The sequence below is a fragment of the Strigops habroptila genome, chromosome 6 (assembly GCF_004027225.2).
Source record: "Strigops habroptila isolate Jane chromosome 6, bStrHab1.2.pri, whole genome shotgun sequence".
Classification (NCBI taxonomy): Eukaryota; Metazoa; Chordata; class Aves; order Psittaciformes; family Psittacidae; genus Strigops; species Strigops habroptila.
Window position 1 is genome coordinate 63,867,756 of NC_044282.2, and position 23,904 is coordinate 63,891,659.

The 23,904-nt window shown below is 42.7% G+C and overlaps 1 protein-coding gene across 5 annotated transcripts in view; it reads left to right on the forward strand.

Moving 5' to 3' along the window:
- ATL2 (atlastin GTPase 2) overlaps positions 1–23,904 on the forward strand; it is a 42,858-nt gene extending 18,954 nt beyond the window's left edge. For 2 of the 5 annotated variants that reach the window (XM_030490741.1, XM_030490745.1), the window contains 12 exons: positions 5,672–5,806; positions 7,226–7,330; positions 8,477–8,527; positions 10,666–10,722; positions 11,727–11,819; positions 12,117–12,255; positions 13,111–13,238; positions 15,334–15,390; positions 16,619–16,690; positions 19,289–19,720; positions 21,292–21,306; positions 21,408–23,904. In XM_030490741.1, coding sequence (XP_030346601.1) covers positions 5,672–5,806; positions 7,226–7,330; positions 8,477–8,527; positions 10,666–10,722; positions 11,727–11,819; positions 12,117–12,255; positions 13,111–13,238; positions 15,334–15,390; positions 16,619–16,690; positions 19,289–19,720; positions 21,292–21,306; positions 21,408–21,515 — 1,392 coding nt within the window. In that variant the 3' untranslated portion in view covers positions 21,516–23,904. The remainder of the gene's footprint in view (positions 1–5,671; positions 5,807–7,225; positions 7,331–8,476; positions 8,528–10,665; positions 10,723–11,726; positions 11,820–12,116; positions 12,256–13,110; positions 13,239–15,333; positions 15,391–16,618; positions 16,691–19,288; positions 19,721–21,291; positions 21,307–21,407) is intronic. The other 3 variants (XM_030490744.1, XM_030490743.1, XM_030490742.1) reach the window with 3 other exon arrangements.

The following is a 23,904-nucleotide window of genomic DNA, read 5'->3' on the forward strand; positions in this document are numbered from 1 at the left end:
AATCTCACTTGTGCTAACTGAAGTTACAGGTAGGATTTTGGCACATCTGACATTGGTCGCTAACTTCAGGGAGGTGGGTATCTCATTTCAAGCACTGATACTTAGTGATACGATTTCTCATTTGAAAGGGAACAGAATGATCTGCCACAAACCAGCAGCAGCGTGTACTCAGCAAGCTGCTGCGAGGATCCTGTGATCTTTGTTGCAGTTTAAGCCTTATTAAGAGTTGGGTGCAGTAACACAAGTAAATTTAGATTTAAAGCTTTTTTACCGGGATATGACCTTCTTAGCGTGTACTAATCGGCAAGGTGCAGTGAGTGCTAATGGCACTGTGCAAATAAAGCTGCATTGGTCCTTTTCTTAGTGTGGAATAAATTTAGATAGGTTATCTTTTAGGTGACTGATACAAAATTGTAGTGCAACTTCTGGCTTGATTTCTTGTAAGAGCAAAGTCTTTTTTTTCCTCCTCCCATTTCTTCACTATCTCTCCAGCCAACTTGATGGATGGAGACTGTTAAAATAGTGAGTTTTAACTAAGGAAAGATGGAGGTAACATGCTGATGCAGAGATCAGTCAAGACAGGCTTAAGTGCATCGGCCGTCCACAAGATGAAGCAGCTTCAGCTAAAGTTGTGCCTGTTAAGACACCAAACTCTCCTGTGACGAATCACATCTGAAATCAAATGTGGTCATACCTAGTGCTTATTGAGGGACTTCTCAAAACATTTGTGGGGTTTTGGTCTGAACTGTTAGAAATAAGGATAATTTCATAGAACGGTTTGGGTTGGAAGGGACCTTAACACTCATGTAGTTCAAATGCCCTTGCCACAGGCAGGGACACCTTCCACTAGAGCAGGTTGCTCCAAGCCCCGTCCAACCTGGCCTTGAACACTGCCAGGGATGGGGCAGCCGCAGCTTCTCTGGGGAACCTGTGCCAGCACCTCACCACCCTTATAGTAAAGACTTTTTCCCTAATATCTAATCTAAATCTCCCCTCTGTCAGCTTAAAGCCATTTCCACTTGTCCTGTCATTACACGCCCTTGTAAAAAGTCCCTCTACTCATTTCGTGTAGGCCCCCTTTAGGCACTGGAAGCTTATGTTGAGGCCCCAGAGCTCGGCACAGTACTGCAGGTGGGGTCTCATGAGAGCAGAGCAGACAGGAAGAATCCCTTCCCTTAACCTGCAGGTCACGCTGCTGGAGATGCAGCCCAGGACATGGTTTCTTTGCTGGAAATGCCCATTGCTGGCTAATGTTGAGCTGCTTGTCAGCCAGCACCCCCAAGTCCTTCTCAGGGCTGTTCTCAGTCCGTTTTCTGTCCAGCCTGTATTTTGCTTGGGATTGCCCTGACCCAGGTGTAAGACCTTGCACTTGGCCCTGTTGAACTTCATGAAGTTTGCACTGGCCCACCTCTGAAGCTTGTCCTGGTCCCTCTGGATGGCATCCCTTCCCTCCAGGGTATTGACTGCACCACACAGCTTGGTGTCATCGCAAACTTGCTGAGGGTGCTTGACCCACTGTCCATGTTGCCAGCAAAGTTGTTGAACAGGATTGGTCCCAGCAGCAGCCCCTGAGGAACACCACTCACTGGTCCCCACTTGGACATTGAACTGTTGACCACTACTCTCTTGAGTGTGACCATCCAACCAATTCCTTATCTGCTGAATGGTCCATATATCAAATCCCTGTCTCTCCAGTTTAGAGACACGGATGTCATGTGGGACAGCATCAGATGCCTTGCACAAATCCAGGTAGATGACTCCATTTGCTCTTCCCTTATCCACCAATGCTGTAACTCTGTTACACCAGATTTGTCAGGCACAATTTGCCTTCAGTGAAGTCATGTTGGCTGTTACCAATCTCTCCCTTATTGTCCATGTGCCTTAGCACAGTTTCCAGGAGGATCTGCTCCATGATCTTAGCAGGCACTGAACTGAGATTTCCCAAACTTCCTTTTCTCCCTTTTTAAAAAGAGGGGGGTTACATGTCCCTTTTTCCAGTCTGTGGGAATCTCACTGGACTGCCATGGCTTCTCAAATACAATGGGTAGTAGCTTAGCCACTTCATCCACCACTTCCGTCAGGACCTGTTGGTGCATCTCATCAGGTCCTGTGGTCTTGTGTACTTTCAGGTTCCTTAGATGGTGTCCAACCTGATCATCTTCTACAACAGGCAGTTCTTCATTCTTCCAGTTCCCTGCCTTTGCCTTCTGTGATGTGGGCAGTGTGGCTGGAGCACTTGCAGGTGAAGTCTGAGGCAAAGAAAGCCATTGAGTACTTCAGCCTTCTCCATGTCGTGGGTAACCAGATCTCCTGTTTCCTTCCAGAGGGGCCTCACATTTTTTCTTGTCTTTCTTTTATCCCCAACGTAGTTATAGAAGTTTTTGTTGTTGCCCTTGATGTCCCTGGCCAGATTTAATTCTGTCAGAGCTTTAGCTTTCCTAACCTGATCCCTGACTGCTTGGACAATTTCTCTGTATTCCTCCCAGGCTACCTGTCCTTGTTTACATCCTCTGTAGGTCTCCTTTTTGTGTTGGACTTTGTCCAGGAGTTCCTTGTTCACCCACACAGGCATCCTGGTGTTTTTGCTTGACTTCCTTTTTGTCAGGTTGCATTGCTCCTGAGCTTGGAGAAGGTGATCCTTGAATATTGACGAGCTTTCTTGGGCCCCTCCTCCCTCCAGGGCTTTATCCCATGGTACTCTGCCAGGCAGATCCCTCAAGAGGCCAAAGTCTGCTCTCCTGAAGTCCAGGGTAGCATGTTTGCTGTGTGCTCTCTCCTCAGTGCCCTAAGAATCTTGAACTCCACCATTTCATGGTTGCTGCAGCCAAGGCTTCTGTCCAGCTTCACATTCCTGGTCAGCCCTTCCTTGTTGGTGAGGACAGGGTCCAGCATAGCACCTCTTCTCGCTGGTTCCTCTACTGTTTGGAGGAAGAATTTCCAGGAACTTCCTGGATTGCGTGTGCCCTGCTGTGTTGTCCCTCTAACTGGTGTTGGAGTGGTTGAAGTTCCCCATGGGGATCAGGGCTTGTGAGTGTGAGGCTGCTTCTATCTGACTGTAGAGAGCCTCATCCTTTTGGTCTTCCTGGTCAGGTGGCCTGTAGCAGACCTCCACTATAATGTCACCTGTCCCTGCTGCCTTTTTAATCCTGATCTGTAAGCTCTTGGTCGGCTCCTTATCCATCCGCAGGCAGAGCTCTGTGCACTGATCATTGACATAGAGGGTGACCCCCCCCCCCCCGGTCTCCTCTGCCTTTCCTTCCTGAAGAGCCTGTATCCTTCCATTCCAATACTTCCAATACGTAGCCGGAGGAGTCATCCCACCATGTCTCTCTGATGCAAATAAGATGATAGCCCTGCAGGTGTGTGCGCATCTCTAACTCCTCTTGTTTATTCCCCATGCTATGTGCATTTGCATAGAGGCATTTCGGCTGGGGCCCTGCTGAAGCTGACTTACTGGCTGGAGTTGCTGGAATTCTTTTTTGCTGCTCTTCAGATGCTTTCCTGTCCTCTCCAGGTTCTGGTCATCTCTTGCTGGCACTGGTGTCAGACTGGTAAGAGAGGGCTGGATTGAGGTTCCCCTCCTCCAGCAACTTTAGTTTAAAGCCTTCACCAGCTTGGCAAGCCTGTGACTGAAGATGCTCTTCCCCTTCTCTGACATATGGACCCCATCAGCTCCCAGTGGACAAGGTTTCTCAAAGTGAGTCCCATGGTCTAAGTAGCTGAACCCCTGCCTGTGACACCAGTCCCATAACCATTTGTTGATTCATCAGATTTGACTGGTGCTTTCACACTGCTTCCCTTGGGGAAGGGGTTTTGGACCAAACTGGGGAAAAGTATTCTTGTATAAATGCTTAACGGAGCATATTGTTAAATATAACAGATTCTTTTGCAAAAGTGAAAAGCTACAGTCCACTGACATATACCTGGGAAGTCTGATTCAGAATTACAAAACTGTATCCTGGAGTGTACCGAAGCCCAAAGCAGGCCTGGAGCTTTGATTTCTTGAGTGGTCAGTGGATGCATAAGCATCTTCCGGGATGTAAAACTCTAGGGGAAAGCTGTTCAGGTTTTGCTTAGTCTCTCTGGTAGAGGTGTATGTGCATGACAAAGCAAACAAACATAGAAAACCTGCCACTCCAAACAAACAAAACCCCAAACCACCTCCCTGTAAAGAGCTGTGATTCACTTGGGTACCTGTGTTCATCTTCCGAATTTCTGTCTGCTCATCTCATTTACTTTGCTGTGTCCGATTGAAATTGCAGAGCTGAATGGTGTGCACTTAGCTTTGGGAGAATGCTAAGTGCTGCATGATTGCCTTTCCCTCTTGGGATGGTTTGCCTTTCATGCTGCTAGGAACATGTGCAGGTTTTCCCCATCCCCATTTAGAAATAAGCAGTTTCACTTGTAAATATTTCTATTCTGTACAGCCCCCGGGTGCTCATGCTGTGTCCTGAGATGTGAAGGGATGTGTCTTGAGCTGTTCTCTGAAGACTGCCAGTGCAGAGTCAGCAAGGTAGAGACCATAGTCTAATGAATTGAGAAGTCTCCCCTTTGACCTTCTCAAGGAGCACACTTTCCTGGCTGGTAATCTTCTCTGGGCAGTCAGAGACTAATTAATTAAGTGTCTTTCTGTTCTGCCAGCAAACTGTGTTCTCACCTCTGAAAGAAAGGTTTTTCTCTTAGCCCCCTCATCAGTTAAACCATTGTCTGCCTGTTGTAGAATTTCAGTGTATATAAACCTATTGCAGTGAAACTTCCTGAGGGTGCCTGTTCACACTCCTCACTTGCCCAGTACATAAACTATGTATCTGGGTTAAATGTGCTCATGAAGTGGCTGGATTCTTCTGCATGAGCCACTGCTCCGTGTGCTACCTGTCCTTGAGGACTGAAGACCTTGTTACAGTCAGAAATGTTAGCTGCAAACTGTACTTGACTCTCTGGTAGCCTTTCTCAAACTGGGCAACATGCCAATATGTTTTTAATATGGATGGATTGATTGTCATGTATCAAACTCTCAGTTTGACCTTTTCTCTTGAAGCTGAATCAGCTTAGGGAAAAGTATTTTGTAACTGTGACAGTTATGGATTTTGGATCTTCTGGTCCTTGCCCGTTCTCTTTGGCTTCTGCAAGCTGGTATTGGGAGTCGTGCTGGCCTGTGTCAGCGCAGGGGCTTAGGTATTTAGCTGGTTTCAGCAGTTGATCTGTTTGTGAGTGGGAAGAGATCTTGACTTGGTTAAGTCAAAATCATATTTCTTTTTGTTTCTCATGGAGCTTTAGCTGTTCCTGGAGTTAAAATACAGCCATTTACAGCTGTGCTTGAGTTGAGTTCTCTCAACTGTGAGAGAAGAGCATGAGAGTGAAGTGAATCAGTGGACAAAGTTGAGCTGTTCTCATTAGCTGTGAGTGCTTGGGACTTGAAGGCTGCGCACATACACTCTTCAGTGGCTGAAGAATTGTGCAGCCATTGGCATACAGTAGACCTGAATGACATTTCTTTGTGGCTGAACCTTGAAACACAGCAGAGTGGCATTGTGTTTTAATATTTTGTGTAGTGTTGCCAGTCTGCTCTGAAGAAAACAAGAGAACAATGTGGAAGTCTGCTAAAACATATAATGTTAAAAAAACCCTTCTCATCTTTGGTTTTAAATAAGTTTCTCCTCTTGTTTTGTAGACTTCTCCTTGCTGGATAGGTGGAAACACTGAGCCATTGACTGGGTTTACATGGAGAGGTGGATGTGAACGGGAAACCACTGGCATACAGATTTGGAGTGAAGTATTTGTAATTGATAAGCCCAATGGAACAAAGGTAAGTGCTTGACTTAAATAGGTGTATGTAAGGATTTTTGCCTCTGTGTGTATACCATGGGTTTCATGGGGGCAGTTCAAACATCAGCTGCTTTCTTTTGCCTTCAGTAGCTGAATAACATATTTGGAAACCTTGTATCAGTATGAACTTTCCTGCTGGGTTGTAAGATTCAAGCTCCAACAATGGTCCCATTCTGAGAGTACTTTGTTTTGGCAAAGTGTACTGTGTCCAGGCTGATGGGTGGGTTATCCTGTGGATGTTGTAAAACTCTAATGATAAATCCCACATATAGACGAATGCTGTGATAAGAACAGCTCTCTAACAAACACTGGTTTTTGAGAGGTGAGAATGTGTTCTAGCTTGTAGCTGTGTTCTAGTGAACTGTAATGCGTAGCTGTAAGTACTGGAAACAGCTTTGATGTCTGCAAGCTGGTCCTTCCATATAGTTTAACAGTAGTCTGTAAAAAAGGACTAAGTCTAACAGTGGGTTAAAAGGCACTGACTCTGTAATCAGAGCTGGTGTGTCTTTTTTAACTCTTTAGGTCAGTTTAACTTCAAAGTTTGGTTGTAGGTGTTTGTCTTCATGCTGAAACAAAGTGTTAATGTTGTTAATAAATATTTACTCCACAATAGTGGTGGTGTATCTTGAGCTCTTCTTGTTGTCTTGAACTATAAGCTCTTGGTTATTTAACTTTCATATCATTTATGTTTGCAAAGGAATCATCTGATGGCCAATTAATATAGGACACTGATCTTAAATAGATAGTGGCTTAAGGGCATGCAGGAAGTTTTATCAAGTTTCACAGCTAAACAAACAGTTCTCTAGCTAAAAAACAGTCGCGAGGATCTGTTTGTGCTCTGGGAACAAATTACTTGCTCTTGCTTATCAGTCATCTCTAACTGAAAGAGAAGGCAATTGTAGTAGATCCCAAAGGTGGGAATTGGACAGATTAACTTTTATCGTTAAGATCACATGGTTCCTTGTAATTCCAACAGACATTATCAATTATCTTGTTTTCTTCTGAAAATGATTAAAGATAGTTATTTTTAAAAGCAACCATCTCATTCTTAGCTTTAATGAACTGTGCTGGATTGTCAGCTGAGGCTGAAGTTTTTCCAGTGAATAAGAGCTGTCTGTTGCTCTGCACTATACCTACTCTGGGCTGAGGGAGCCTGTTTCTGTGGGAGAGGGTGACCAGTGCAGCAAGGCCAAAGACTTAAGGCTGATGACAGGGCGCACTAGTTGTTGCTTACTCAGCTGTAGGTGTATATAGAAAGTGGTAGGGAACTGACTAAGGTTTAATAAGTAGGTGTAGGGGCAGAGACTTGCTCTACTTGAAATAGAATTTATTCCAATGGCCTGGTATTTGAAAGTGTTAACAGTTTGGTTAACTATTGCTGCTGTTTAAAACTCTCTAGGTTGCTGTACTGCTTATGGATACCCAAGGTGCCTTTGATAGCCAATCCACTATCAAAGACTGTGCAACGGTTTTTGCTCTGAGCACCATGACGAGTTCTGTCCAGGTGAGAATACCTGTGCTGGCAAATAATGGCAGCTATAGGAACCCTCTGTCCTGAACATGCAAAGAATATATCTCTCTAGCCATGCTTTCAGAGTTCACCTGCATATCTTCCTCCAACTATCATTTAAGCTTTCCTACGTAATGTCTTATTTTCAGTGTCATATACTAGATCAAGTTTCTCTGTGGAATCAAGGTTATCCAAGGCCAAGATGAGCTAAATTGCTGACTGAACTAGGAAATCCCCCCGAAAGATGTCAAAGTAGGAACTGCTTCTGTACAGATGTGTTACAGAATCTTTTTAAGACCTTAGATACAGTTTGGGGTGAAAAATTATGCTGTCATCAGCTAAACTTACAATTGCTCATACTGTTAAACTTCTGACAAACCTCTTGTGCTGTGCCCAGAACTACTTTTAAGCTTGTGCCTTAAATGTGCCAAAAGCGAGCAGGTTTTTAAGGGGTGCCAAATGTCTGTCTTCATATATGCTACAACATGAAAATAACAGGAATATGTAGAACACTACTTCTGCCCTGTGGGGTTGGTTTTGATGTTTTTTGTTTGTTTTGCTTTTTTCTTGTTCTGTTCCTGTGTTTAGGATAAGATGTGGGTTATTGATACATCTTTGAGTTTACTGCTGTATAGTATTTGTGCTATTGAAACAGTCATGAGCTCCCCACATAAAATTAGATTTTCCTGGGAAGATTTGAAAGCAAAAAAATACCCCTGGAGCACTGACTACCCAGTCATTTCTATGTCAGAGCTGCAGCTGCTGGATCGCTGAATCTTAGAGCATTTGGATTTGAGAGTGGCAAAGAGACGTGCCCTTCTCAGTCCTCCTGTTTCACACCTATGTGGTGATTTGAAGCACTCAGAAGTCCTCTGTTGATCCCTTTATGGCTTGCTTCCTTGGAAAGAAGCCGTTGTAAGAAGGATTAGGGTAGTCAGCAGTGTTTTTGTTCCTTGTGCTTTGTGTAAGGAAGTGATTTTAGTTTGAGATGTGTTCTATGACACCTTTCTAGTTGCTTACTTCTGGGTAGTTAGGCTTTTTCTGGAGGGGGTAGAAATAATCAAGATATCTAAAAGAGACTACGTGAATGTAGGATAACATTTTCATGTTACACTGTAGTTCTTTTACTGTCTCTTACAGGTGTACAACTTGTCCCAGAATATTCAGGAAGATGACCTTCAACATTTGCAGGTAAGAATATGCTGAATTTATATTAAGCTGCTTCTGAACTGATAGCCTTGACACTGTTCTTGAAGTTGCTACTCATGTAACTGTGATTTGGGATCTGCCTGCTGCTTCATATAAAACACTGAAGCTGACCTGATGCTAAAACTAGTACTGCCTATAATAACATTATTTGCATCAACTCCATGATGCTGTGATGCCTCTGCTGTGCCAACAGCACAGGCTTCTAATCCGGCTAAATCTTATCTTTCTAAAGTCTATTTGCAAGTTCTGAAATTCCTAAAAGAATAAGAAAGGAAAATTATTTACGAAGTACTTAATGAGAAAATTCCAATGTTTCTCCTTTTTCCCTAAAATAGGAAAATTGGTGGTATTTCATAATTTGTTTCTAAAGAAACATGGGAGTTTGGGTCAGGGCAGAAAGAGTATCTTCTATTCAAAAGCCTTCTCTAGTTTTTCAACTGAGAAACTTCTACAGTTTTATTTCTGCTTAGAAACAAAACCAGGAAAGAGTTGCCCTCTCTCTAATGTGGGGTTTCATCGTCTAATGGATCATTGTGGTCAAAGGCCACTAAATTCTGGCTTCATGTGAAAGGTGCAAGAACTTTATCTCCTTAAGTTAAAACCTGTAGCTTTAAAGGCTAGCTTGTATATTAACAAATGCCTGCCTGTGCTCAGGCCATGACCTTGTCACAGCTTAAAACTGTTTTACGTGTCTTCTGATTGAAAGGACTTGTGTCTTGGTCAGTGCTGCAAAAGACTGGCTGCCAGTACTGGAAGTAGAAGAGCACTAACTAAACATAGCCTTGTGATGCTGTTCTCACTTAACAGAGTTGTATCACTGGGCCAATGCTTCCCCCACCCCTCAAAAAAGCTCAACCAAGCACTGAAGAAAAAAAAAAGAAAAGCTGTAGCTAATTATTTGAAAACCTCATGGGTTTGGTTCTTTGACAGCCTCAGTGCAATCTGAATAGAGCTATCCCTTTCCATTAGATTGGAGGTTGTGGTCTGGGGGAAGGTAGGGAAGAGAAGGATGATAAATATAAACAGTGTAGGGAAAACCATGGATTTAAAGTTGAGGCAAGGCATCACGGGCTGGGTGAAGGAAATCCTCAATTTCTGTTATGATAGGATTTTCTGTTACTCTAAAGTACTGTTATTCTCTGGCTGCCTTTTCCTTCACTGGGAAGTGAATGGGGTAGGGAGTTAGGCTCAAAGGAGCCAGTCTCATGTGGGCGCTTGGCAACTTCAGAGCATCTTTTGCTCAGGGTGACAAGGGCTTGAAAGTTACTTTGTGTTAAATTAGTCTTCTGCGTTCTCAGATGCTCTTGTGGTCAGCACAGGGAACTGTCCTTTTAGCTATGAAATTTACCTGAGATGTTCCAGGAGTTAATTTTAATGCAGAAGAACAGTTGCCTGGTACTGGAGGATATGGTGTGCTTCCTTCATCTCAGCTTCCACGATCTATAAGGGGGCTGGCATGGATCAACACCAAACAGTACTGATCTCTGCTGCAACAGCCAGCATAGTCCATAGTCTGTGTTCTCATGGGTTGTCTGGCCCACTCAGTCAGTGAAGATCACTGCTGCTGGTATTAAAGGCGATGAAAGCAATGAGACGAAGAAAGCGGACGCTTGCTTTAGTACTGGAAGCAGGGAACAATTACCAGTTAAGGTCACGGGCTGAAGTAAGAGCTCTGGGAAGCTGTCTAATTTGGCTTGTATTTAAATGTCTGATACACTGGCTCTAGCCAAATTCCTTGAGATTTCCAGGAATGACTCTTTTGTGGGAAGTAAGGGGAAAATGTTATGCAGGTTTACCTCCTTAGCCTTGGAAACAGACGTTAGGAACTGGCTTGCTGAGAGACACAGCCAGCTTTCGTCTGGGAATAGCCCACAGGCTACCCACTTAGTGCTGTGGTGCGTTGGACAGCTATGGAATGGCACTGTGAAACCAGTGGAAATTGTGTCTCCTTTCTGAATTTTACTGAGGATTGGTGTACTTGTTCGTGAGGTGTATTGGCCATTCTCAATCCTTAATAGAATTTCAGATAAAATGTTTTATTTTCTAGTGACATGGTAGAATATTTTACAGTAGAAAAATATGTTTTATGTGTGTCACCCTTACACTCTTCTTTCTATCAGTTGTTTACAGAATACGGAAGACTAGCTATGGAAGAGATTTACCAAAAGCCATTTCAGGTAACTATATATGTTAAATCAGTCTTAAGCAATTGAATATGTGAAAACTGAGCTCAGGATAATTTATGAAGAGAAATTAGTTGGGCTGAAGCTAGCCTGTTTTTTACAAGGCAGATTTTCCTTCCCTGTCACCACATTTCTTGGCAAAAACAATGGAAAAATGCTGAAGGCAAGTACAGCATTGTGCCTGAGTTATAAGGCATAAAAGGAATGAAAGTGTCAAGTGATGTGCAGATGTTAAGAAGAAAGGTTTTACGCTGCCTTCTTACTTGTTACTCTTCGAGATATGGTTGGTCTGTGCTGGTGGTATCATGGCTCTGAGTAAAGGTCCTGTGTCCTCTAAGAAACAGTGTTGAGGAGGGGCATGTTGCGTTTCATTTACTTGAAGCATTACTGGCTTCAGTGGTAAAAGTCTCTAAACTGCTAGCATCTCCTGTCTGTTTGCTAGGCCAGAGAAGGGTTTGGGGCTCCATCTGTTTAGTGGAGACAAAGACAGATCTTTGACATCCTGAAGTATCCTCCTTAACCTGTAAGGTTACTAGTCGACTGCTGTTTGTGGTGAGTTTTAAGACTCTTGTGTCTCACAAGTGCGAGTCCCCAGTATTATTGTGATTAGCCCAGGCAAGATGCATTTCTTCTGTTAAGCACCTTGTCTGATGTAAAAGTAATATCAAGGTTTCTTTTCTGTCTTCACCTGATGGGAGAGAGGACAGTGTAATCCCTGTGCGATAGCAACAGGAAAGCAATCTTTTTGAGACATTTAGGTGCTTCCTTTCAGATAAGGAGTAAGTTGCGTTTGTAGGTTTGGGTGTGTGGGTTTGGTGGATTTTTTTTTTAATGATTTTCTTTTTAAGCAAGCAAACACTTGCACCACAAAACTACAGCTACTTCATTTAGAGCAGCCAAGGTCAGAATTTTTTTCACTTAAAGTAATCATGTGTGATAGAATTTTTTACCTTGGGAATGATAAAAACCATTCACTGCTGCTGTTCTTCCTGTTACAGACACTAATGTTCTTAATTAGGGACTGGAGTTATCCTTATGAACATGCATATGGCTTGGAAGGAGGAAGAAAGTTCCTAGAGAAAAGATTGCAGGTAAGTTCTCTCCAGCAGTCCTAGTGTGGTCCTTAACTTAAGTGTCAGTTTATCATCAAGATAATGGTGCATGATGAGCTAACTCCTTGTGCATAATAAAGTGCATTTGTGATGTTCCCACTCGTGTGCGGGGTTCTGGGGTTTAGAATTTGACATTTTTAGGTTCAGGAATGAAAGCTAAAACACGCTTTTGTGCTCTTAGTGCTTTTAAGATGATATTTAATCTTAATTGCAGTACTGCAAGACTACGAGCAGTTCAGCAGTTCGTGCTGCCTTTTTTGTTTGTTTTTTCTTCAGGTAAAGCAAAACCAACATGAAGAGCTACAGAATGTAAGGAAGCATATTCACTCCTGTTTCAGTAATCTTGGCTGTTTCCTGTTGCCCCACCCTGGTCTTAAAGTTGCGACAAATCCAAATTTTGATGGGAGGTTGAATGGTAGGAAGCTTTCCATTGTGTGTTTCTTGATTGAGATCACTGAGTTTGGTGGGTTTTGTTGTTTTTTAAATGATGGAAGTTAAACACTGAAATGGTTGACTATTGAAATGCTTGATTGGAAAAATGTAGAGCTAAAAGGTGAAACTGTGGAATCTAGAAATGTGCATTGTGTGTGCTTTTCAGTGGTTTAAAGGTAGAGGAGTTAAGCAGGCGCAAGGAGTGGATATCTTTGTGTCTAGCTGTTGCTTGTAATCTGGTAACTTGAGACATACTTAAAGGTCATTAAATAAGGATTCTAAAGATAAATGAGGATTCCAGAGGGGAGAATTCAGAAAATTAAAGACTTTCCTAAAATTGAAAGGCTTTTCTTCAAGAACTTGCTAAACCAAAGGTCAGAACTAGAATGACTTAAAAGCTGCAAGCTTTTGCTGCTGCAGAATGAGAGGCAGCCAGGATTCCTCCAGCTGCTCATTGTCCCCCAACAGAGGGAACATATCAGAATGGCAAAGGCTAATAAAGTGGGTTTGGCATAGTGGGGTGTGAACCACTGCTGTGCTGGGAGCACAGACCTGTGGGATTATTGTGTAAAATGTTGGTGTAATTGGGGAAATGCACTTTAAATATTACAAGGCCTGTGGAACCTTGTTGTCTCAGTCTGAAGTTAAGATAAAGACTAGGTAAAACTTACTAAAGCTACCCTATGTATTAAAGCTTTTAAATATCTTAAAAAATGCAGTCTAGTGTTGTGACACTGGATTTTGAAGGATCAAGGGTTATCAGTGTTCCTTTAGGAAATTTAAGATTGAGAAGGAAACTAACCGTTTTCCTTTCCCCCCTGAAATTGAATTTTACTAGATATAGATGAGGATTTTAAGAACGAACTGCGGAATTTGATACCATTACTGCTTGCCCCTGAAAACTTGGTAGAAAAAGAGATTAGTGGATCCAAGGTGACCTGTAGAGATCTTGTAGAATACTTCAAGGTAAGCAAACTCATACTAATTATTTCTGATAATGGCTTAAAAGAAAGTATTCTAATTTTAGGGCATGTTGTTCCCAGAGAAGATAAGGTATCTAGGCTGACACTCACTGATCAGCGCACATTTTCATTTCATTGCTCTGACTTTTCAGAACTGGCACAAAACTTCCTAACAGTATAGCTCTTAGCAGGCTGCTGTGGGCAAAATTGTGTTTGGGTTGGTGGGTTTTGTTGTTTGTTTCCTTTATGTATGTTGGGTTTGGTCTTTTTTTTAAGAGGGCCTCTACAGATAGAAAATCAGCTTTTAAACTGCTTGGTATGCAGGAAAAATTTCAGCTACTTCCCTCTGGATTTTTAACATGTAAGAAAGATGCTTTCTAAACACTTGCATGGGCAGCACCACTGTATGCTCTGAAATATTTGTGTATGATACTTGCAGCTGTTAGACTCTTGAGCTGTTTTGGTCTCATAGTGACACCAACAGAAATGTGATAACATAATCCCTACATCACCACGAATTGGTGTGTAACCTTTTTCTGAATTGGAATGACTTAGTTGGCTTGGTAGGACAAAGTGGCACATATTCTTAAAGATGTTAATTTTGTGTTACTACTTTTGAGCATGCATGCTAAAGGTAGAACAGAGTTGGGCTGATACTAAGAAAGAAGGTGTGGTAGGTAGGAATCTGAGACCAAACTCTTTAATACTTGTAAAATGAAGTGTTAAAGTGGAGTGTCTTTCCCTTCTTGTAAAGGAAAGGCATTATATGGGATGCAGAAGTCATGGCTGTTCTGACAAGCATGAAATCAACACTCTAGAGCTCATACGTTCTGTCTCTGCATTTACCTGGTTACATGCTGCTTTTTGTTTCACTTTCTTCTGTAGTAAGACCTGATTCTATGTAGTGTAGGGAGTGCGCATTCAACAGCAGTTTAGAAAGGACTGCACCCTAAAAACTGAGTGCCAAAGCTTCTCTATTGAAAATCTGTCTGGGAGCAGTCATGCAGGCTGCTGTGGAAACACCGTAGTTACGTAACTAAAGAGGACTGCTCCCTTTGGACTGTGCATCTAAAGCTGAGATCGCAAAGTCTGAGTTGGGAACTGGAGGGGTTTTACATGGAGGAAAGCAAGGACGGTGTCAAGGGAACAGAGTCCTGTATAACTCTATATACATTTTTGTAGGTTGTCCTACAACCTAGAGCATTGGGTATATAGGGACCCTGATAACCTTGTTCTCTCCTCCTTTACAGAGAAAAATCCTCAGGGCAAAGACTTGTAGACAAGCCAGGGTAGAGAGCAGTAGTAGCATGGAGAATAACTGCCCAGCCTCTGAGGGGCTGAGAGTGGCCCCGTTGGTCTAACTTGTGCAGCTTGTCCCAGGTGCTGACATGGCTACTGCTGCCTGCTGTGCCCCCTCCACTAGTCTGTCCCAAAGAGCTGTGCCACAGGCCATTTTGTAGGCTGGAGAAGACAACATGAAAAACATGTTCTCTTCCAGCCTTCTGAAACCCTGGTGAAAGAAAGGACTCCTAAGGACTGGTGGGTTGGGGCACAGAGGGGAATAGTCTGCTTGCTTGGCTTCCAGAAGTATTTTGGCAGCTCAGCTGTGTTTGCATTAGTGCTTCGATCTGCTTTTTTTTCCTCCCACACTTCAAGGGAGCGAGGCACATGGGGAAATGTAAGTACTGGTTCTCCCAGCACTGGGGTGTGTTTGGACAGACCTCTTGCCAGAAAGGCTGTGTGAGACAGTCATCTTCACTCTTGTTTTCAATGAAGATTCCCTGCCTAGCAAAGACCTTTTTATGTATTTGAGGGAGCAGAAACCTGCTGTAAAGCCTGTCACTTCGTGAGATAGTGTATTCTTAAGGTGCTCTGCTACCCTGCTGGGCCCCAGCTTCAAATGCAAGGAAAGTAAAGAGATTAAAGCACTAGGGATAACTATAAGAATGCCAGACTTTCCTGGAGAAATTTGCTTAATTGAATATTCAGCATTATTGCAAAGAAATCATCTATGAACTCTATATCATCCCTCCTTTCTCCTCCTCCTCAAACATAAATGTTTAGGAAAAAGAAACCTTTTTTTTCTTTCTCCCATTTAGGCTTATATTAAAATCTATCAAGGAGAGGAGCTACCTCATCCGAAATCTATGCTGCAGGTATTTTATTTTTCTTTCAAATAATCTGATGCCTACTTTGTAAGTTCTTTTGCAACTGAAGATCATGACTGCTGCGGGTCTGAAGCTCCCACACACAGAGCTCTAGTTCTTGAAGGAGCTGTGTGCTTTGAAAGCCATCTAAACTGTTTAGCCTGTGTATGCATTTGGGTCTTCCCTCAGTTCCATCTACCAAATGGAGTGGGGGTATATCTGGTTGGTTGGGGGGTTTTTTAGCTGCTTCAATTTCTGTGTTTCCTGTAACTTGTTATTTTGTCAGTGTCTTTCAGACTGCATTCAGAGGGCAGTTAATATCAGATGTAGCAGATAAAATGGTGAAGGCTTATAGTAGTGCAGCTATTGCCACTGTCTTGTAGTGCTGGGCTACTCTGTGGGGGTTTGTTAGATTGGGTAACTGCATTGAGGTTACTTTTCAGGGTTGATCAAAGAGGATGTAATCATCTTTAAAGTGATCTGAACACAACTGATTGTATAAAGCTGTGTGTTGAACCCTTGAGTTACTTGGGATGAAGAGTGTTCACCAAAGTGTGAGCTTTAGGGTTATTTTGTGTTTGTAAGACTTGAGGGTTTTTTAAGCTTCCTGTGTCACTTTAAGATGTGCCTGTTCTGGGTGTTTTCTCATCCTTCAAAGAGCCAAATCATTAGACTTTTGGGGAAGTTCAGGAAACTCATCATGATGAACCAAAGGCTGCTATCATTGCCTCTACTTAGCATGCCATAAATGTGATTGAGAGATACAAAAGATTACATCCTGCGGTATTAGCTACAGTAACTGTCCCTGACATGACACAGGTTGAAAATAGTCTTAAATTCTTACAAATTATGACACCAAACCTGTGTATATACAATGCAAAAATAATACCAGCTTGCTGCTTTCCTCACAGGTAGTGATGTATCAGGATTAACATTTAATAGTTTAGTGATTCTTATTTGCTTATTAACAACAGAGCATTCAGAAGAGATTGCTGCTGATGAAAAGCCTGTACAAGCACATGGGAGTGTGTCTGCAGTTGTACTAGATAGCTGAAGAAAACATTCTCCTAGTCAGTAATTTGTTTTAATGTATATCACTAACCTTCACTTGTTTTTGTGGGGCATTTTCCTGTCCATCTGAAGCTTTGGAGGCTGTGGGGGGATGTTGGGCAGTGTACTACATGTGTGCAGCTACCTGGTAATGCTATGATGATACATGGTGCTCAATGTTTTCTAGGCAACAGCTGAGGCGAACAATCTCGCTGCTGTGGCAGGAGCAAAAGACTTGTACAGTAAAGGCATGGAGCAGGTATGATGACACGTTTTCTAACTGCCTGCATGCAAATACAGGCCTTCAGTTTTAATGTTGTACACGGTGTTGGTTGTGAGCATGTTGACGGAGAAAAGTAGCTTTAGGGCCAGTACTTGTGTGTTTTCTGCACTCTGCTCTGAGGTTAGATGTTTGATGCAGCAAAACCAGGATTCTTTGAGACATAAATTGCTGGGAGCTATGGGAATGGGCATGTTTGTAAGATACCACCTGTTAGTTTCCCCTGCTGCTCTTGACATCTTAAAATCCTGTGACTTGAAATGGGCAAACAGCTGAGGAGACATTTGATGGGCCAGGGTCGTGCAAGGGTAAAGTTCTAGTATTATAGTCTCATGCTTCTGAGCTTCTGGTCAGTCATTAGCTGTAAAATGCAAGGATTAAAATTATTCTCAAGTTTAAAAAAACCCTTGAAATACAAGAATTATTGTGTCCGGAAAAGCTGCTTAGGTAATTTCCTGCTTGCTGCTCCTCTTGAAGACAGTGACTTATACCACTCCAAGCTGAATGTCTGGATGGACTTCATGCTTCAGGGTAGTGTTATGCAAGGTTTTATAATAGGAACTTCTGAAAACAATTACATGTCTTGTAAAGCTTAACTGTGCTTGTGGTGAAACTCTACAACCAGAAAAGAGCAGTAGGTGTGATAACATGCTACAAACATACCTCCCCATTATTTAGGCTATTTCTGGTCTTAATTGTTGAAGTAAGCTTTCCATTTTAGAAATTAGAGTGAGATCTAATGCTAGCAGCATACTAGCCAGTATCACTTGCTAGCAGGCTGTTTTGAGAATGCTCTGCTGGTGTAGAGGGATTCCTTCATTTGTTTTCATTTAGGCCATCTCTTGAAATAGTAGATGGGCTGTTTATAATAAATGCTAAATTCTGCCTTCCTACCTTGAATCTTCAGTGGCTGTTGAGATACTGTAATTTTAACGTTTTATACTTAGGGCAAGGAATAAACAGGAACAGATGTTCTCTTAGACTTTGTTTCCATAGTAATATTCCCCAGTACTGTGTATTTTTGTATCACTATAGAGATACACACAAATGTCTTGAATAATTTTTTTATCCAGATGTCTCAGATGATGTTCTTAATGTGACACAGCTCTGAAATTTCTGTTTTTAGGAACAGAAGTGGGAACTCTTTGTATTTAAGACTGAATTATGTAAAGATAGTTCTTACTGTAGCTTTTGAGTTCTCATGAACCAAAGCCCTCCTTTGCTGAGGGTGCATAACCAAAGTACTGTTCCCCGTAATGACCGTAAGGAACAACAGGGCAGATGCAGAGAGTATAAGAAAACAGTGGCAATTATATGTGTGGTGGTCTTGATGCACCAGCAGCTCCTCCCGTTTAACACGCTGGGCAATGTGAAAACACAGTTTTGAAGGATGAGACTAGTAGCCATTTTCCAGGGAATTTTGCCAGGTGTGAAGGACTTAAACACAAAAAAAGCAGAAAGGTGCTTCTTAAACTTGAGCAAGGGGCAGAGTGGGGGTGCCAGGATCTTGGCAGCTAGGTTTGCCTTGAAGAAGCTAGCCAGTGAAGCCATGCATCTTGTGAGGAAGAAAGGGGATACTGTTCTCTGAGAAAGTTATCTTCTGTGTGTCCTGCTGAAGGGGTAGCAGCAGGAGGAGGTTGAAGTTCTTGCTGCGCTCAAGACATGAGATGATGAGCGCTGTGCTAAGACTACCTTGTGGCAGGAGAACGAAGGTGGCTTTTTGACATCATATGGAAAGAATCTCCAGTTTTAGATGTAGTTTGACTGTGAGGGTCTGGAGGAGTTGGAGCTGATGGCATAGGTATATCTCTGATGGCCTCAGTAATCTCTAATCATAGTGCTCAAGAGGCCAGAAATCAGTCTTACAGAGTAGAAGTCCTTGGAGTCATTTTCATACCCATGCTGATTCAGGTGGTGGTGGGTATCCATTTGAGTCTGTGGTCTTGTCTCTTTAGCAGAAACATATATTCACAAGTTGATCAGAATCAAGCTTAGAGCACAGTCTAGGGAAGAATAGCCTAATAATGTCAGGAGCTGGTTCTTGTTAACTCATGTCACCTGGTAAGTTCCATGGAGCCTGCCAGTAGCAGCAATAAACAGGAATAAACTTGCTGAATGGGCAAAGTCTACCCTATTTGTCCAAGTTCTGCACTGACCCTCTCGCTGAGATGGGTGACCAGGAGTAAAAAGCTGAGGAGAGGACTTGTGGCCTTCAGAGTTCTCCTTAACCTTCCTCAAGCCAAGCTTTCTCTGCCTCCTGGTGTTCCTTTATTTCATAACAGGAATGTACGTGGGACTGGTGTCCTGTCCTTCTGGGCTTGTCCAAAGGGGACAGTTGAAAGTATGAGTTTAGACATGTGCTATAGTTCTGTATGTGATTAGACAGATAAGGCTCTTGCTATGCCATGATGCAAAGTATCTTTAGCTGCATCGCTCTTGAGATGGACTCTAGAGTTCCAGAGCCAAGAAAGCTGCAGGAGGTATGCAGATGCTGGATTGAGAGGGGGGCAGTGAGGAGCGGGTTTGCTTTCATAAGATACTCAGGTGTGATGACCTCCTCTGTGATTGCTTTAACAGGTTTGTGGAGGAGATAAGCCCTACATCGCCCCATCGGACCTTGAGCGGAAGCATCAGGATTGCAAGGAGTCAGCCATCAGGCAGTTCCGCTCGGTGAAGAAGATGGGAGGGGAGGAGTTCTGTCGGCGCTACCAGGAACAGCTTGAAGTGGAAATCGATGAGATCTATGCAAACTTTGTGAAGCACAACGATGGCAAAAACATCTTTTATGCTGCTCGTACCCCTGCCACTCTATTTGCAGTCATGTTTGCCATGTATATAACCTCAGGACTGACTGGGTTCCTTGGTATGAACTCTATAGCTACCCTGTGTAATCTCGTGCTGGGGATGGCTCTTATATCGTTTTGTACTTGGGCATACGTTAAGTACTCTGGGGAATTCAGAGAAGTTGGAACAGCCATTGATCAGATCGCTGAAGCTATATGGGAACAGGTTAGTATCTATTTTTAATGCAATATCTCTTTCTTGTTCAGACTAATCAAATAGTTTCTGTTCTGTCCTGTGAGTGAAGAGCTGGTCTCGACCTAATGGAGAGTGCTAGTGCTGCCAAAGGGAAAATCAGCAGTATGATTGCTTTCTTCAGTAAGAGGTGCTGCACACAAAGAACGTTAAATAAGCTTAGGATACTATCAAAATAAGTGTTACCTAAAGGCCTAGGTGCTTGGATAGTAAAGAGTGGAGTGACTCTTTAAAAATCTTATTACCTTTTCAGAGCAAGGAATTCTGCTTTTAAAGGTACGTTTGAAGTGATAAACTTCCCTTAATGGATGTGATGGATAAAATCTCAGGTGGTGCAAGAAATGGGGAAGGCGAAACATTACTGCCCTATCCCTTCACCTGATGTTGTGACACTGGAGGTCTAACAGACCTCAGAGAGAACTAGCTGATGGCTTGCAGCAACTGCTACAAGAGGATTTACAGTGGGTTTATTCCTTCAGGAAGGCTCATGTTGTCTGTGACAACTTCAGTTGGTGCAACGGCTGTTGCAAGAAATAATCGACAGACAGACAAATTCCTGAAAGAAAAGATGATGTGTGTAGAAGGAGGAGAAAGCCTTTTGTACAGGGATTTTGCTGCCTTAATCCAGTTGACACAGCTGTGCCAGTAAAGCCAATGTAGAGAATTCCTGACCAACTCTTACAAGTAGTGTTTGAAGCATTCCGAGTAGCTATGTCCAGTGCCTTCCCAGCAGAAGGGAAATATGTTGGTGCTGCTAGAAATAAAGGTCTCACTGAACTTACCTGGGATAACGTTAAAAAAGGTCCTACAAGGCACAAGCAAATAACTAACTGGAGCCTTCTGTACAGAGGCTTTCTTCTAGATCTGAAAAATGGCTCTATTCAAGTCTCACCATAGGGTACACTAAACCTGTCTGAGCAACCAGCTAAGGTTGTGAGTTAACTGGAGCGGAAAAAGTGGGTTTCTAATAATAGGAAGGAAATGAGCATCAGTGTACTAAATTTGTTGTTACTAGAGATTAAAACTGAGTCTCTCCTGTACCACCATAGCTTCTTGCTTCGGAGCTTGGGGCTGAAGAATGCTGTGAGAAAACTGGAAGGTGTCAGTTCTAAGTGTAGTACTTACTGAGTGTAGCTGCTGCTGTAGGGTACCTAGAGCACACAAGGCTTGATTTGAAATGTTCAAGAACCACGTAGATGAGGCCCTCAGTGGCATGGTTTAGTGGTGGTCTTGGCAGTGCTGGGGGAACGGTTGGACCTGCTGATCTTAAAGGTTTTTTCCAACCTAGTTGTTTCTGTGATTCTATGGCTGCTGCCTTCCCTGGAAGGGGGAAGAACTTGGCTTATGCTGGCAGAAGCTTGCCTTTTGTGGGCTAGCGGAAAGTGATCTCCAAAAATGCTTGCTGGTGGTGGCGTTGCAATTGCATATCAGCAATGATCTGAAAAGCACCTACAAGTCCTGCTTGAGTCACTCTGTGATTATATACCATGTTCTTGCTATTGATTTTTCTGAATCTCTGCCTTTCTTTTCCCTCCTTGCTTCAGAGGAATCCCAGGAAGGTGAGAAGTTACTGGCGATCAGTTTCTTTTTCTGAACTTGACTTTTTTTTTCTCCTGCCTTCTAAGAGCTACTTTTCCTAACAGTTGAATTCATGTTTTAGGTGTTTTCCAAACTCTTTGAAGTCCTTAGACGCCGAACGATTCGCCGTGCTCTAACATCAGTGCCGCGACAGCGACTCTCATCCAACAATAACAAGAAGAAAAACTAGCCAGTATTTTTAACTTTCTTTCTGTATCTGAAGTGTTCACACTTACACATGTAGGACAATAAGCTGGACCGTCTGGGCCGGTCTGCATAAATGCTGTAACCATACCAGACTGCTGCTGCATATAGGGTATGGAATTGCACATCCATCTTCTAGGAACTGTAAAATGGTTTGAATTCAGTGAAATACTGCTGTATAGGAGGGATATCACTTGTGTCCATAGCATGTGACTGATTCAACCTCGTTACTGTAGCAGCAAAACTCACTTCTCTTTCAGTTCATGCCAGTTTGTGTCAGACTTCAGCATTCCAAGCTTTTTTTTTTAATTTTCATTATTTCAACTCTCATCTCTTTGTATGTTTTTATATTTTCTTTTCCTTGGTTACCTCATTCTTTTGTTTCTTTTGCACGTTTCTCATTCCACAGGTGTTGAAGCCCATGAGTGATAATTTGATGGAGGATCATATGAGGCAGTCTGTAAAAAACTCTATCAAAGCAAGCCTGGGCGAGCAGGTGTCTCACCATGCCAGACTAAAGACAGACTGACACTTCATCTCCTCTTCAACTCTGCCCTCTCATCCTAGACATGCTTGCTGTACCATGAGAACTCAGTAATTAAAGAAATGAATAAATAAAAATAAACCAAAGTTTACAATCAACTGTAGAAGTAGTTTAGTGTGATTGGCTTCACAGATTGCTGCCATCACCTGGGAGGAGTTAAGTTTGTCAGTGCTCTGCTTCTAAGACAAACTGGTGCCATGGAGACGGCTGGGGGTGGGAGGGAGGGTGTCTGTTTTATGTATAGTCCTGGTGAACCCTGCACATGTGCGTTTGGGGGGTGACAAGGAGGGAGGGATCTGCCCCCCCTATATTTGAGCTGGTGCAGACTCTGGCTTACAGTGGGAATCTGTCCTCTGCAGGAGGTAATTCAGGGAAGTGTAACGATCAGACCCACATAAAGGGTGCTCTCACCAAACGTACCCAGCTCCACACCATCCCCTCGCCACCTCTAACAAGAGTTTCTGCGTATCAAGTCAGCGAAGCCATTAGAGCCACCACATTACAACACGTATGTTGCTTTATTGCCTTCTCTACCAGTGTTACACAAATGCATGTATTGGTTCCTCACACTGCCGACAGCAGAACTGACTTGTAAGGGAGGCAGTGGGTCAGAGCATACGGTGTCTTGCCTTGAACTCGCAGACCTGGTCCTGAGGGAGGTGCATATCAGAACTGAGCTGTCTTTTTCTGCAGTTTAGCCTTCGTGTATATAATATTGCCATTAATTCTACTGGGGGAGAAATTCCATCCAAAAATGTTGCCTACAGCTACCAAGCAATGAGTTAGGATTGTCTGTACAGTGTGTTTAGTTTTTATTTTTTAAGAAATCACAGATAGGGCATGTATATGAAATATAAATATATAAATACGATTTTGTATCAAAGTTTTGTAGTTTATGGCAAAACCTGGTTCTGTGGTAGCTAAAAGTGCAGTCCCTGTAAAGGAATGTTTGTGGCTCATGTAAATGTGTGAATGCATCAACAATTTGAAGTTTTTTGATATGTTTGTGATATTTACCTGCCTTGAGCACTGCAATCTCTCACCCCCTTGGGAAAAATCAGTGGGAATGTTTGTTGTGAAACTCTTGTCTTCTGTTGCATTTTAAAGTTATTTCCTGTAATTTATTTTCAGTACATGATTAAAATCAGTTGTGTATATATGAAATGAAATCCGTGCTTATTTTTAAAAGATGTTCAAGTATGTATTCTACTACATAAACTATGTCAAATACTTATCCTGACAATTATATGAACAAATTGTCTATTGTACTTCATAGCTTTCTATTGAAGCTGATGTTCTCCTCATGCTTGTCTCTGAAAGATGACATCTGTCTAGCTCATACCCCCTCCCTGCATAGGACAACTTTCTGGTATTCTAAAGCACGCTTCTTGCCTTGTGGAGTTGCTTGTCAGCTTCTGCCCTCCAGCAACTGTATCGTTCTGGAATCTTGTTACTGGCTCTATTTTCACTCTTGACTAAATCAACTGTGTGGAGTGTAAAAGGCAGCTAAAGAATTAACTGCTGTAGTTTCGGCTGGAAATGACTGTGGGCAATAGCTGGGTTTTTTTGCATTCCTAAATGGTAATAATTTCCATCGACATTTGAGCTTCATCAGTCTCCCCTCTCGAGTGAGGGAAATCATCTGTCCAGGACTAAAGCAATTGCACTGTGACTTTTGTACCATAAAGGACTGCTGGGGAGTGGAGGTTACCTGCCCTCTGGAGATGAGGGCTCAGCTCCAAGTGAATGATGCTAACGATGAGGTAGGAATGTTGCATTTTATGATATCTTCTCTCAAACTGTACAGATTAAATACTGTTATTTAAACAAT